At 42.5% G+C, this 13,222-nt stretch overlaps 1 protein-coding gene across 1 annotated transcript; it reads right to left on the reverse strand.

The window, feature by feature from the left end:
• Nucleotides 1-394: 394 nt before the first annotated feature.
• On the reverse strand, nt 395-6,740 carry NEK2 (NIMA related kinase 2). The gene is made up of 9 exons (XM_072332690.1): nt 6,598-6,740; nt 6,277-6,494; nt 5,877-6,114; nt 5,135-5,217; nt 4,774-4,900; nt 3,901-4,120; nt 2,877-2,931; nt 2,718-2,788; nt 395-841 (listed from the first exon to the last, which is right to left on the reverse strand). The coding sequence occupies exons 1-9, from the start codon at nt 6,691-6,693 to the stop codon at nt 618-620; spliced, it is 1,332 nt and encodes a 443-aa protein (XP_072188791.1). The 5' UTR covers nt 6,694-6,740; the 3' UTR covers nt 395-617.
• Between the last annotated feature and the right edge of the window lie 6,482 nt (nt 6,741-13,222).

A 13,222-nucleotide genomic window follows, 5' to 3' on the forward strand; every position in this document is an offset into this window, starting at 1 on the left:
AAAACCTGCCTGATAGATGCTTTCCTGTGCAGCCTACTCTAGGGAACCTGCTTTAGCAGAAGGGTCAGACCGAATAATATCCAGAGGTCCCTTCCAACACCTATAATTCCATAATTCAGCCTTTTCTCCACTTCAGTAGAGGAAAGAGATGTTAAAAAACCATTTTGCTCTTTTGCAAGCCCAAAAGCATTCACAAGCAGACAAAAACCTCTCCACCTATGAACACTTTTATCAGGTACTGTGCATTATGTGCAATGTGATTTTAACCCAGATTTCAAATGTCTGTACTTTTGTCAACTAAGTCCTTCACACCAGGTCTAGAAAAATCAGTGTTGCTATATTATTATTATTACCATTATTTTTTGCAGAGAAACAATATGTAGTAAACAGGGACAAGCAAAAAAATATATATTTTTAATAACACAGCTCAGCTTGTTTGATATCAAAATGACCTGTTTTTGTGACATAACTTCTTCGGCCCTTAGAAAAAAATAATTTGCATAAAGATTTAAAATATGTTTTCAGTAGGTTCCAGCTTAAAAGAGGAAGGCATAAGTACCGTCCTGTACATATAACCAGCTCTAAAAAGATAAATACTGTACACCTATGTTACAGTTTCAGCGCATGCCCAAGATTTGCCTGCTCTTCAGTTGATAGTTCTTTTCCAGTTCACACAGTGCTTGAGCTCGTAGGTTTGCAGCATAGAGGCGTCTTTTGAGATCAGAGCATTTCCCTTTTGAAAGGGGACAGTTCTCCACACTGACAGAAGGCATTCCATTCTCTTCACTCCCAAAGTGGACCTTCTTCTTTGTTGTAGAAAAGGGGAGCAGGAGTGCGTTATCTTAAGAAACAAACAAACAGAATCTGAATTAGTGCATCTCAGCATTTATTGCTTGGCTTATAACCTTTAATCCTGTCACCCATTTTGTTAACTATGGATCCAAGTAATCTAATTAAATGCATCTCAGCTTATGGCAGTAATTCTTTCTCATTTGGGGGGGAAATTTGAAAATGAGCTTTTAAAATGATTGCAATAAAAGGGTATATGCACTGTGGCTTCTGAAGAGCACTTAAGGAAACACCACTTTGAATGGAGAGAACAACTGTTTCTCTGCAGAAATAACATTAGGACACACTCAGAAACTAGGAACTTTGGTACTCCATTTTAATGTGAAGGGAGCCACACAACCAGCTTTGAGGAAGAATAGGATTTAGGAGTCTGTGCGAGATGCAATCTGGTGATGAGAAAGAACATTGAAGCAAACTAAAGAAATTAGTAGCAGGTGATCTTGTTAATTTATTGCAAGAACAGGTGTGGGCAAATTTCAGAAACAGTGTTACAAGAACGCTGCTGAACAAATGGGAAGCACAGAAAACGTTGTTAGAGGTATCCAATGACATGGTCTACAGCTGAGACTAGAGCAAGAGCCTGTCACTCTTGCAACACCTACATTTACTTTTCTGCACTGTCTGTCTGTAGATGTTAGCTACACCAAGTGTCTTTGTTTTGAGATTAACAGATATTAGTGTTTGAAAATTGAGTATAGTATGAAGGGGGGGGAGACTGGGAAGAGAGCAGTAGGAAGCACTGAAGCTTATTTAGCTTTATGCTTCCACCAACAGCAGAAAGCTCAAAACAAGTTTAGTTTTTATTTAATTTTCCATTAAAGAATGTGTCAACTAGAAGATGTTGGGAGAAAGTGTTGGGAGAAAGAGGATTGTTAGAGTAGATGGCTATATTATAAACACTCAAATAGCACCAACTTCCAGGAATGTTTTACTTGTGTTCTTTCACACTGTGATAACCACTCAAGGGGAGCAGCTTCAGTTTTATTTACATTAGAGGCAGCGATGCATGCTTATCTTGCTTTTCCTGACTAAAACTAAATAAAGATTTTTTTGCTTCATGTTAAAGGATATTCACATTTCTTTGTTCTAGCAGTACTACCTCAAAGCCAGTGTTTAATAACCCCATCCAAGATTTTTTTTTACTGTTGCTCTTTCTAACAGAAAGCCAAAGTAGTATCAAGTACATCAGTCACTTGTACTATTAAAGTGCAATGAGCAGAAGACACAATCAGTTGTTACAGGGAGGATTTGGATATTACCAAGGCCAAAGTGAGGCTAAAACACTTGTGAGCTAATAGATCCTGCAAAACAGGTGTAAGTAGTCAAGTATTATAGCACACTGTCAAGCATATTTTTGGATCTTGTGAATTTAATTGAAATAAATTAATAACACTGTGTTCTTCTGAGCTTAAGTGAGGCAGTGATCACAGCTGGGTGCTATAATACATTTTGCAACAAATATTAACTCCCACTCTGAGGGCTTGAGAAGTTAAAACTAGAGTAGAAGTAATCAGGCATTTGAATTTTTATTGAAATTTACTATGTCAAAGGTCCGTAAGAAAGACAACTAAAATAAGTACAGCTCTGAGGAGGCTTGGATTACAAGTCAGAACTTACATTAGATCATCACAAGAATCTAATTCACAAAACAAAAAACCACAAGGCTGACAGTGGCAGCTCACACTGATAAGTGAGCATTGTTCACATCTTCCTGTAAAGCAGAAAATCAAGAGTCTCTCCCCAGGCAGAGATAATGGGATTTTGTATTGCTAGAATGGGACTACATATAGCACACTGATCATGAGTGTTCTTTTGGTCACACCAGCCTACATCTATGAGTTCAAGTGGCTCCTCGTATGCCTGCATACCTGGGCTGTCTGCAGAAGATGATGCCCTCTGCTGTTTGTAGAGCCTGTAGTTCCTCATCAGTTTTTCAGCTCTGTTTTGAAAAAAGGGAAAGGTATAAACTTTTTTTGTTGTAAGGATGTAGAGCTTCTAATCTAGGCAGTTCTAGGTCAATAAAATACCTGGCAAGTTTGTCCTCTGCCAGCCTCTCTCGAACACAGAGTTCCCGTTCTCTCTCTGGAAGTAGAAATAGGAGAGTATGTAATGTTTGAAGGTTAATATTAAAGTTAGAGGGATTGTGCATGGTGTATTTTCTTGTGGAAAAAAAAAAAGACAGTAGTAACAGCCTGCCAGATGTTCTTATCTTCTGCTGCTGTATCTCTAAACAAAGCAAGGTAACTGCTACGCAGATACAAGCTTCGCCAATACATTAATAAAGCACTGAACAAGTGCTCTTAAGCGTGGTGGTTGTTTTGCTTCAGGGGAAAAAAAAGTAACATATGCCACAATGAAGCTACAGCAGATCTCTGTTTCTGCACATTATCTGGTGGCAAACATGACGCCAGGACTAAGTATTTAGATGCCAGTTGAAAAGTCAGCTATCAACAGTAGCTGTTATTCAGGCTCAGAAAATCATAAATATAGATGAAAACCTATATAGTAGAGCCTATTACATATGTAAAAAAGCATTATATGTTGACAAGAAGTCCTAACACATCAGCCACCTCCACCGTTTCTCATGTAAGCTACCTGTAGAATGCAGCTTCTATGAATGCAGATGACCGTTCACTCAAGTATATTTTACTCCAACATTAATATATAGCCTAAAGTGAGCGTAAGGCTAGTGCTCATCTGCATAGAGTACATGGAGATCAGCCTACACTGCACAGCACAGAGCAGTGTATTTGGACCCTGGTTTTCTGCATACTTCGCTAATTACTGCACAGTTTTAATAGTCTTCACAGACCAGGCTTACACTTCTGAACTGCCAAGTACATCTTAGCAACTGAAAACAAGAACAAGCCACTATAGACTATTTAAGGCCAAACATTCTTGTTTTAGCCTTTGGACAGTACCAACTACAGGAGTATGACAGCCTAGTGCATTAAAACGAGTTTTGAAAACAGTCTACATTTCCATCATCAGCACTTATTCTTTTGGATCAAAGTCCCATTGCCACCCCCTTCCCAAAGGGAAATCTCATACGCTCCAGTCGTTGCTCTCTGTCCTTAATGGCTTGCTCTCTTTCTTGTAATTGTTGCTCCTTCAGCTTCAGTTCATTCACTGGAGCGTCCAAATGTTGAGCCCTCTCTGGATCTCCTGATCTCCGGCCTCTTTTATCAGGATTTTTTCTCTGCTCTTCTGCCACTAAATCTGCTATCAAGGGATGCTGCAGAATATCTTCAACAGAAGGTCGGCAATAATCCTAAAGGGAAGAAGTTACCCATAACTCTCAGCTGTAATCAAGAAAAAATTACCACAGATCCCCAGGCAAGATGCATCCCCAGGTGGAAAGCAGCTGATGTGCTTTACAGTGAAGGAGAAGCTGATTAAAATAAATAAGTGTGGAAAGGGCAACAGCTAAGGCCTGACACGCTGTACTAATTTAACTAGGCAAAAGCTGAGGTAGGAGGCTGTTACCAGCCTTCAGCACCAGAAGCCACAAGTCTGGCTATCCCAGCACAGATATCTATTCCTTTCAGAGCCTAAATGGGTGGGGAACTTGAAGAATCCACATCTGTTAGAGATTTAGGTTCGTTATACAGCTTGGTGGAACAATTTTAACCCTAAAGTTAGACCCTGTTGAAGTATGTCATTAGACAATTCCAATAGACCATACTGAGACACTATTTCACACCCTGTTAACCCAGAGTAATTCTTGAGCTGCTGATGCTGCTCACTCTCTTTTTTCTTTTTAAGTATACTCAAGTAATGCTTCCCACCTTCCTACACAGGTAATATTGCTGGTGATGATGGCGACCACTACTGCAGATTAGTTTGTTTCATAAACTGAGGAGGAAACCCAGTACTTCGGTACTAGCTCATATCATAGGCAGAAAATTAAGAACTGAGTCTTACCTTTAAGTTCAGCATCTCTTTGAGAAGTTCATTCAACTGCTCTGAGTAACGATACGGTATTCGTCTGAACCTCCCCTCCCTTATCTTTTCTGCCAGCTCCTTCTGGTTGTAAGCTGTAAATGGAGGCCTGAAGAACAGTATCTTTCTTGAATTATCTCACCAGTTTTACAGGACTTATTTTCATTCAAGTGTCAGACTAAGAAATAAGCAGCAAGGACTGCTTACTCACTGTCAAGACAAACACAGAAATAAACATCTAGGACTCATCCCCAGATCCTTTAAGCTACTCTTGATATAAAGAATAATGATATGCACATTAACAGTTACGCTTCCACATTAATTAGCACACTACTATACTTACATGAGAGCACATAACTCATATAGAAGACATCCTAGAGACCAGATGTCAGATTTTTCATTGTATGACATGTGGTTAATTTGCTCCTAAAAAAAGAGATAAACCATCAGTTTATTCACTAAGATTTTTCTCATATTACAGCAGCACCCCCTCCTGTTCAAACCTGAATTTACCTCTGGTTTTTGGGGTTGCTTCTGAGAATCATTTTAATTACCATCCATAGCAATTCTTACTAGCGGGGTCTTTAGTTATTGCAATAGCTAATAACTAAATAATAACTATTGTAACAACTAAAGACTGAAATGCTGCATCAGTCCTTAATAATGTGACTGAAAAGTGGGGTTGTGTCAATTATTTTCCCAACAAAAGAAAAAAGCCAAACCATTGTATCGGAGAAATAACTCTTGCTCATTTCTAATACAAGTTGAAACTTCACCCTCAGCAGGTAATTTAATAACCTCTTTACACTGCTGCTACAAAACAGGAATACTCTAGCTTCTCTGTTCCTTCTACAGAGAAAGGTACTCCAACACAACTTACCTCGATAATAGTTCCAGCATATAGAACTAAGCTAACTTCCTGCAAAACAATCTTGCCTCTAGAACATACGTACACTTTATGAGGCACCTGCACTTCAGACAAGCAACTCCTCATTAAATCCTCCAAAGTATGAGCAGACTCTGAAAGCAATACCAGCAAAAAACAGACCTTGGAGAGGAGAAAAGGGACAGAACAGAGGTCTTACTGGAGACATGTAGTACGGGGTTCCAACAACAGTTTTGGCAAAGCTGGTGTCATGATGCAATATCCGAGCCAGCCCAAAATCTCCAAGCTTAACATTCTGCTTGCCATCTAGGAACACGTTGGCTGGCTTTAAGTCACGGTGTACAGTGACTCCCCCATCGCTCCGCCTGTGGCATTCCTTCAAGGCCAGCGTCAGCTGGGTCAGCACTCGGAGAACAAAGCTTTCTTCCAAGTAGTGCCTGTGAAAGCGTTAAGAAACGTTCACATAAGCCACACGGTGTACTTCAACTTCACCAGCCTCAGGAGCTGCCCACGTGCGCTCCGTCCCTCCCTTGCCCGTTTCAGCCTGGCTGTTGCCCGCCCCGCAGTTCGCTGCCCGCTCCGCCCCGCCCGCAGCGCACCTGTCCCTGGAGCAGCGCGCGATGAGGCTGGCCAGGTCCCCGCCGTCGCAGTACTCCATCACGATGTACAGGGTGCTGCTGCTGCGCTCGATGATGCGGTCATGGTAGCGGACGATGTTGGGGTGTCGCAGCTCGCGGAGCAGATTCACCTCCGAAACGAGCATCTGCTTCTCCGCCTCCGTCATGGAGCCGTAGTCCAGCTCCTTCCATACCAGGATCTACCCAAGGGAGAACGCAAAACGCGCCGCGAGCGGCTTAAGTCGGGACGAAGAGCCGCCGGAGCCTCGACTGCCCCCCGGCAGCGCCCCCCCGGCAGCTCACCTTGCCGTCGGCCTTGCGTCGCACCTTGCGGCACTTGCCGTAGGAGCCGGCGCCGATGGTGAGCAGCACCTCGTAGTCCTCGGGCCGGCTGGGCATGGCGCTGCCGCACCGCGAGCTGCCGGCCGCCGCACCGACACGGTTTGAACGCGCCGCCCCTGCCTCTCATTGGCCCGCCCCGATCGAGCTCCGAGCTTCCCATTGGCTGCGCCGCCGTAAACAACGCCCGCCAGGTAACGGCCGGCTCAACCGCTGGGAGGCGGTGCGTGGGAGATATCGCGAGAGCTCGCGCTGCTCCGGCCCCGTGCCGTGGTGCCGCCTCGCGCCCGGTGCCGTGGCGGGCGGGACGGAGCGGGCCGGGATCGCTCGGAGCGGGGGAGGAGCTCGGTGCCTTGTCAGGGCTCCGTGTCTCCGTCTGCTTCCGTCCGTGCTTTCCGAGGCGGATGAGCGACGCCTCGGTTTCACTTTTGAGCAGCCGAGCCCGGTGCAGACAGAGCACGTGGGCCTTCGCTTGCTGTGTGAATGTCGCTCTCCTGGCGGCCCGCCGGCAGCGCCAGAGGCCGCTCACGTCGCGCGGTGTCCGGATGAGCCCCGAGCAGCGCGCAGCGCTGTGCGGTCACTGACTCACAGCTCAGACGTTTCTGCTGTACAAACGATACGTTCTGCCATTTAAGAACTAGGGCAGGCCACCCAGCTGGTACACACCTAACTTAGAAGAGTGCAGCCCAGCGCTTTTTAACACTGCAGTGTTTAAAAACTCAAGCTATGTAAAACAGTAGCAATTGGCTCTGACTAATTGTCCTCCGAAAGCAACGAGGAGAAGGATTCTTCCAGAAATAATTCTTCAGCAACTCGGTCAAAGGCTGTATGCTGTATGCTGTATGCTGTATGCAGACTGCTGTGTGGCAGCGCAGGCAAAGGGCTTTGAAGATAAACCCAGTGGTGCAAAGAGACACTTGGAACGCAGGATAGAAAGCAGGGATGTGATGGAAAGCAGGGATGTGTGCATCTGTACCCAAATGTTGAACCAGTAAGTACTGTGGGTACATTACATTACACAGAATGCCGCTACAATATCCCAGCATGGCAGATTTGAAGTGTGTGATGTGCTTCCTAACAGCACTTAGCATAGTTTCGGAGCAGTTCTGGGGTGCAGCTCTGGATTCAGTTTAATTTAATCTCTAAATGGCCACGATGGAAGGAGGAACTCCTCATTATTCAGCAAGGAACTGCAGCACACCTGTATAATGCCTGAATCAAATATAAAAGGGAACAGTTGCATTTGTTGACCTTCAAATCTGGCAACACGACAGAGTAGTTTCTCATATTGCATCTCCTCATGGCCTCATAAGGAGGTCTCATAGCTTCATTTCCTCGTTTCTCATGGCCTCATTTCCCCATTTTGTTTCAGGCTTTGTCAAAAGGTCTGGGGGGCATAGATGCCACACTGTTGCTACTGATGAAATATTCTTACATTACATTTAGACAAAGCCTTTCCTTTCCTCACTGGGAGGCACCAAAGCTCCTGTTGTTTCCACTATAAAAATTCTATGGCTGTCTGTAGTTACCTTTTCATTACAGGAAAATAATGAGCAAGTGAGTGCAAGACAGTTTTGTTGTTGAACGGTGTCCTTCCAATGGTTCACTTTTACCACTGCTTTTAATTACGTTAAAAGAAAATACTCATATACATTATTAGCATCATAAATAATGACGGCGTTACGCAATAAAAATGAAACATATCACATTATGTATTATGTGGGCCGAAAGCTTTCATTTCTGGTTTGAAATACGTATCTGTCTCAAACTTCTGTACTTCCAAATGAGCAAAAGGCCATGGTGTGTTCCCACTGTTATCAACGGGAGGCTTTCTATTTCTACAGAAATAGGTTTTCAATACGGCGCTTCATGGCGGGGCTGATTGGAAAGTTGCTTTAAAAAATGCTGGTTGAAATCATAGAAATGTCCAGATGTCCCCCTCCCAAAGCCAGCAGAGCTGAACTTCCACTTCTGATTACGCTTATTTTTAAGAACTTGACAACATGAGAAAGAAACCCATTTCTCCAAGTGGCTATTACAATTTGCAGTAGGTAGCCCATTCTCTTTCTTGTTTTTCCTTCTGGTTCTCACCATGGAACAGAATCCAGGGTCCAGTGGTTCAAAAAAATGTATTTTGTTTGAATTGGAGACCGTGTTCATAAGATATCGTGTTTCCAAGTCTAGTTTCCAGTTCAGATGCAACTCCTAGTTTTCTGCTCTTGGAAATACATATGCTGACTTCAGGTCTTTATAAGCTTCCACACAGATTTTGATATTCTATTCTAATCATATAATAGCACATAATATAATACAGTACAGTGAAATATAATAATTTATTCTGAAACCTAAAATTCATCTGTAGTTCACTGTCAAAGTTCGACAGATGTGACAACTGCCATTTCTGCCCTAAGAAGTACCTTATTCCAGGGCCCACTTATCTGACTAAATATTATATACTGAAAGTTACAGTGGGTAATGATCTGCTTTTTCATAGATGCCTTCTTTGCTTTCTGCATGGAAATAACTAACGAAGAATGGCTTCACTGAGTATGTCTATACAGACTGATGGCAAAAAAAGTATTTTAAAGTACTGAGGCAAAGTATATTACGTTTGTGACATCTGTTTTTTGTTATCCAGCTTTGAATGAAGGTAGAGGTTCGGAAACAGAAAAGAAGCTTGATAGGAAATATTCTGAAAATAAACACAGAAGATTCTAATGGTGAATAAAGACATTATAAAAATAATACAAGATATTAAAATAATAACCAAAAAGATCAGACAGTAGCACCGTCCTCCTTTACCACACATCACCAGTGTGGTAAACTTTATCTAAGCAGATCAGTGGGTAAGCAGAGATGAATGAAGCGTGCAGGGCTGTTGATTTGATTGAAAAAACCAAAGAAAAAAGAACAACACAGGCTCCCAACTGCTTAACGTAGTGAAAGAAAGTTCAGAATAATCACCGTCAGCTTGGAGATGCAGGAATGCTTTCCCAGCTCTCTGCCTCATGTTTGCTGTCTTTCTGACATGTTCCAGCCGACACTATTTGGAATAAGAAAGTTTGTGACAATTGGAATGCATGTTGATTTTTATATCTTTGCCAGACATCCGTATTCAACATATTTAGATACTGAAGACTAAAATAATGGCTTATAATTCCAACGTGCTTCTTCTTGTCATGTCATTAAATGACAGGGAAAAAAAGAACCAGAGAGTAAAATTTTTCCTCTGTTGGTTTGGTTTGAGGGAAAAGAACGCATTCATTGATGAGGTCCCGCACAGCACATCTGCAGACAGGGCGGCTAAGGAACAAAATGTAGAAGCATTAATGATAGTGGTTTAAGCCGCGCTGCATTTCATTTTTGGTAATGTTGGAATTCAGTGCCAAGTTAGAAAGAAATGGACGCAGCAGGTGAGCTTCAATTAGGGAGTACATCGCAGCAGCTGTACCTTCACTGTTTTGCAAAACACCAGTTTAAGGAAAACATGGAAGCACAAGAAATGAAAACAAATTCAGCAAGCAGCAAGTTAAGCTTGTGCATGTAGCAGTGAAGAGAAGGAAAAAGCTGAGTGTGGGAATTAATGAGGAGGGGACCGAGGAAAGGCAAAAAAGATGTATTTTTGCATTCAGGGAAAGTAGCGTGTGAATTCTATTATATCTATATATATATGCTTTATACATTTCTTAAAGGGGAATGTTTAAATACATGGCTGGACATTTTAAAAGCGTATCGTTTCCTAGCTCTGAATTTTGAAGTGAGAATAACAGCCCTATGTAGTATATGTGCCTCCATGTATACGCTGCTTTTCAATATAGCATTCATTCACTTTATGAACAGAAGGTGCTTGAATTGATCTTTAAGAGTATTATTTAAATTGAATGAGAGGTGGATTTTTTTGAGGCACACAGAACTTAAAGTGTGGAATTCCTGGCTAACCTCAAGTCCTCACCTCATCAACATCTGAACAAACTGGACTTGTGTCTGAGCCAGAAATCTTGTTACGACAATTCTGAATTTCCTTTCTGGCCTCTCTTGGTACCTCACTCCTATGGAAGTAGCCAAATTTACTATGCCTCAACTTCTTCTCTTTTGAAATGGAGATGGTATACTAACTTTTCAGATTAAATTTTGTAGGTTGAATAACCTCAGAATATTTGACATAAATGCTATCCGTAAGAAATTAATACTTCTTGTTCTACCCTGTTTCTCTTGGGAGAGAAAAATGCTCAGAAATCACCTTAGACATTGAAGTAAAATCACAAGTAGTGACTAATGTTTCTTCCACACCTTGTCTGGGATCCTTGCACCTGCAAAGTGTCATGCAATTCAGGCCTACTCTGCACAGATCCAGTACTCTTCTGTACATTCAGGAGGCTGTAAGGCAGTAAGATAGTGTTGATGCCAAATATTTACTGCCTGACAAGACACCCTGCCTGGAAAGACAGGAAGCAAAGCCTTTGAACGGAAGGCTTTATATACTTTGGAACTCTCTTTAATGACACAATAGCTTCTGCAAAGTCTTGATAATTCAGCTTTTGAGCTTGGAGGACAGCCAGCCCCTCTCCAGCTTCATTCACAACACATTTTGTTTGGCTGAAGCATGTTCTGACTGACCATGCTTTTTAAACTGACTGCCAGCAGAGGCTGTGTGCTACCCCTATTCTAATCTTCTCTGTGTAGGCAAAAGCAGAGTTTAGCCCTCAGCTTTTATGCCTCTTGCATTTTACTTACCTAGTACCACAAGGAGAAACAAAACCAGCTTTTTTGTCTATTACAAGTAATACTTTTTTCAGATTTTATTTTGGTAGCAGATACCAAAGGAGTCGGGTTGTGTAACATAATGATCTTAAACTAACATGCCCAGTGTTATTTGGGCACTGCCCGTAACATGCTTTCAGATTTTATAATACTAAAGGTTACATGTGCATTAGTTAGAGTCAGCATTTTCCATTAGCGAGATCTGCAGACAGGTGTAGCAGTGACACAGATGGCACCTGTCACTTGCTGGGGCTCTTGACAGTACATGTACATGACATACTGTAGGGCCATGTAGAAGCCAGCAGAAACTGAAAACAACCCTTTGCTTTCAGGAGATAAATATATTCCCGTGCCAAGAATATCAGTTATATCTGATGTAACTGACTTAAGACAAAAAGCCTTGTGGTTCGAGCAGATGAGGGGATAGGTAGAAAGTTTTGGCAGAAGACAAATGTTCTGGTACTGTGTGATACACAACTCCCTGGTGTCCCTTACCACAAGTTACAAGAAATGAGTTGCCTGATTTTAAACAGAAAAGACTTGAATTTAATTTCTTCTGTATATCTCTAACACCCTTAACATCTCTGAACATCTCTTAGGGGGAACCTTGGTATGCGTGTTTCTCAAAAACAATGCTAGTAAAACCAAAACGGCCTACGTAGAATCATAGAATCCTTAGAGTTGGAAGGGACCTTTACAGATCATCTAGTCCAGCTCTCCTGCACTGAACAGAGACATGCACAGCTTGATCACATTGCTCAGAGCCTAATCCCACCTGGCTTTGAATGTCTCCAGGGATGGGGCATCCACCTCCTCTCTGGACAACCTGTTCCAGTGCCTCAGGACTGACTGTAAAAGACTTTTTCCTTGTATCTAACCCAAATCGCTGCTCTGTAAGGCTGAAACCAAATCCCCTTGTCTTATCATAACAGACTCTGCTGAAGTCTGTCTTCTTCTTTCTTGTGCCCCCCTTTAGATACTTACAGGCTGCTATCAGGTCACCTCAGAGCCTTCTCTTCCAGGCTGAACAGCCCCATCTCTCTCAGCCTTGTAGGAGAGGTGTTACATTCCTTGAATAATTCTTGCAGCCTTTCTCTGGATGTTCTCCAACAGATCCACGTCTCTCCTGTACTGAGGTCTCCACATCTGGACACAATATTCTAGGTGAGTTCTCACCAGTGCGGAGCAGAGGGGCAGGATCACCTCCCTCACACTGCTGGCTGTGCTTCTTTTGATGCTGCCCAGGATCTGGTTGGCTTTCTGGGCTGTGAGGGCACATTGCTGGCTCCTGTTCATCTTGCCATCCGCCGGTACCCCTAGGTCCTTTTTGGCAGGGCTGTGCTTAGTCCTTTCATGATGATGATGAATACGTTTATATGAATATTGACTCACTTGTGGGAAAAGTTGACTAATATTTGTGCTCTAGAGAGCAGAAAGTGTAACTGAGATAAAAACCCATGGGATAACAACCTTCTGCTCACTGGAGTTCGTGTTTTTTTAATGTCATATATTATTCTGAAACCCAGTCGTACTTATATTACAGTAAGATGATTATGGTGAATAAGAGCTTTCATGTGGAGAAAAATACCTGGTGCTTACCATCTCTTTAGACTAATGGGGAATGACATAACACGAACTGAAGTCTGACCAATTAGAGGAAGAAGCCTAGATTTTGAGCCAAGGAGCAGACACCTACAGCAAACAGATTCTCTGATTTTTGAAGTTTATAAATCAAGACGGTGCCTTTTTTGTTGCTTGTTGTTTTGTTTTGAAATCTTGTCACAAATTCAAACCAGATGAGAGCCTGTTTGCTTCTGGCTCCAACTTC

This window comes from Excalfactoria chinensis, chromosome 3 (genome assembly GCF_039878825.1).
Source record: "Excalfactoria chinensis isolate bCotChi1 chromosome 3, bCotChi1.hap2, whole genome shotgun sequence".
NCBI lineage: Eukaryota > Metazoa > Chordata > Aves > Galliformes > Phasianidae > Excalfactoria > Excalfactoria chinensis.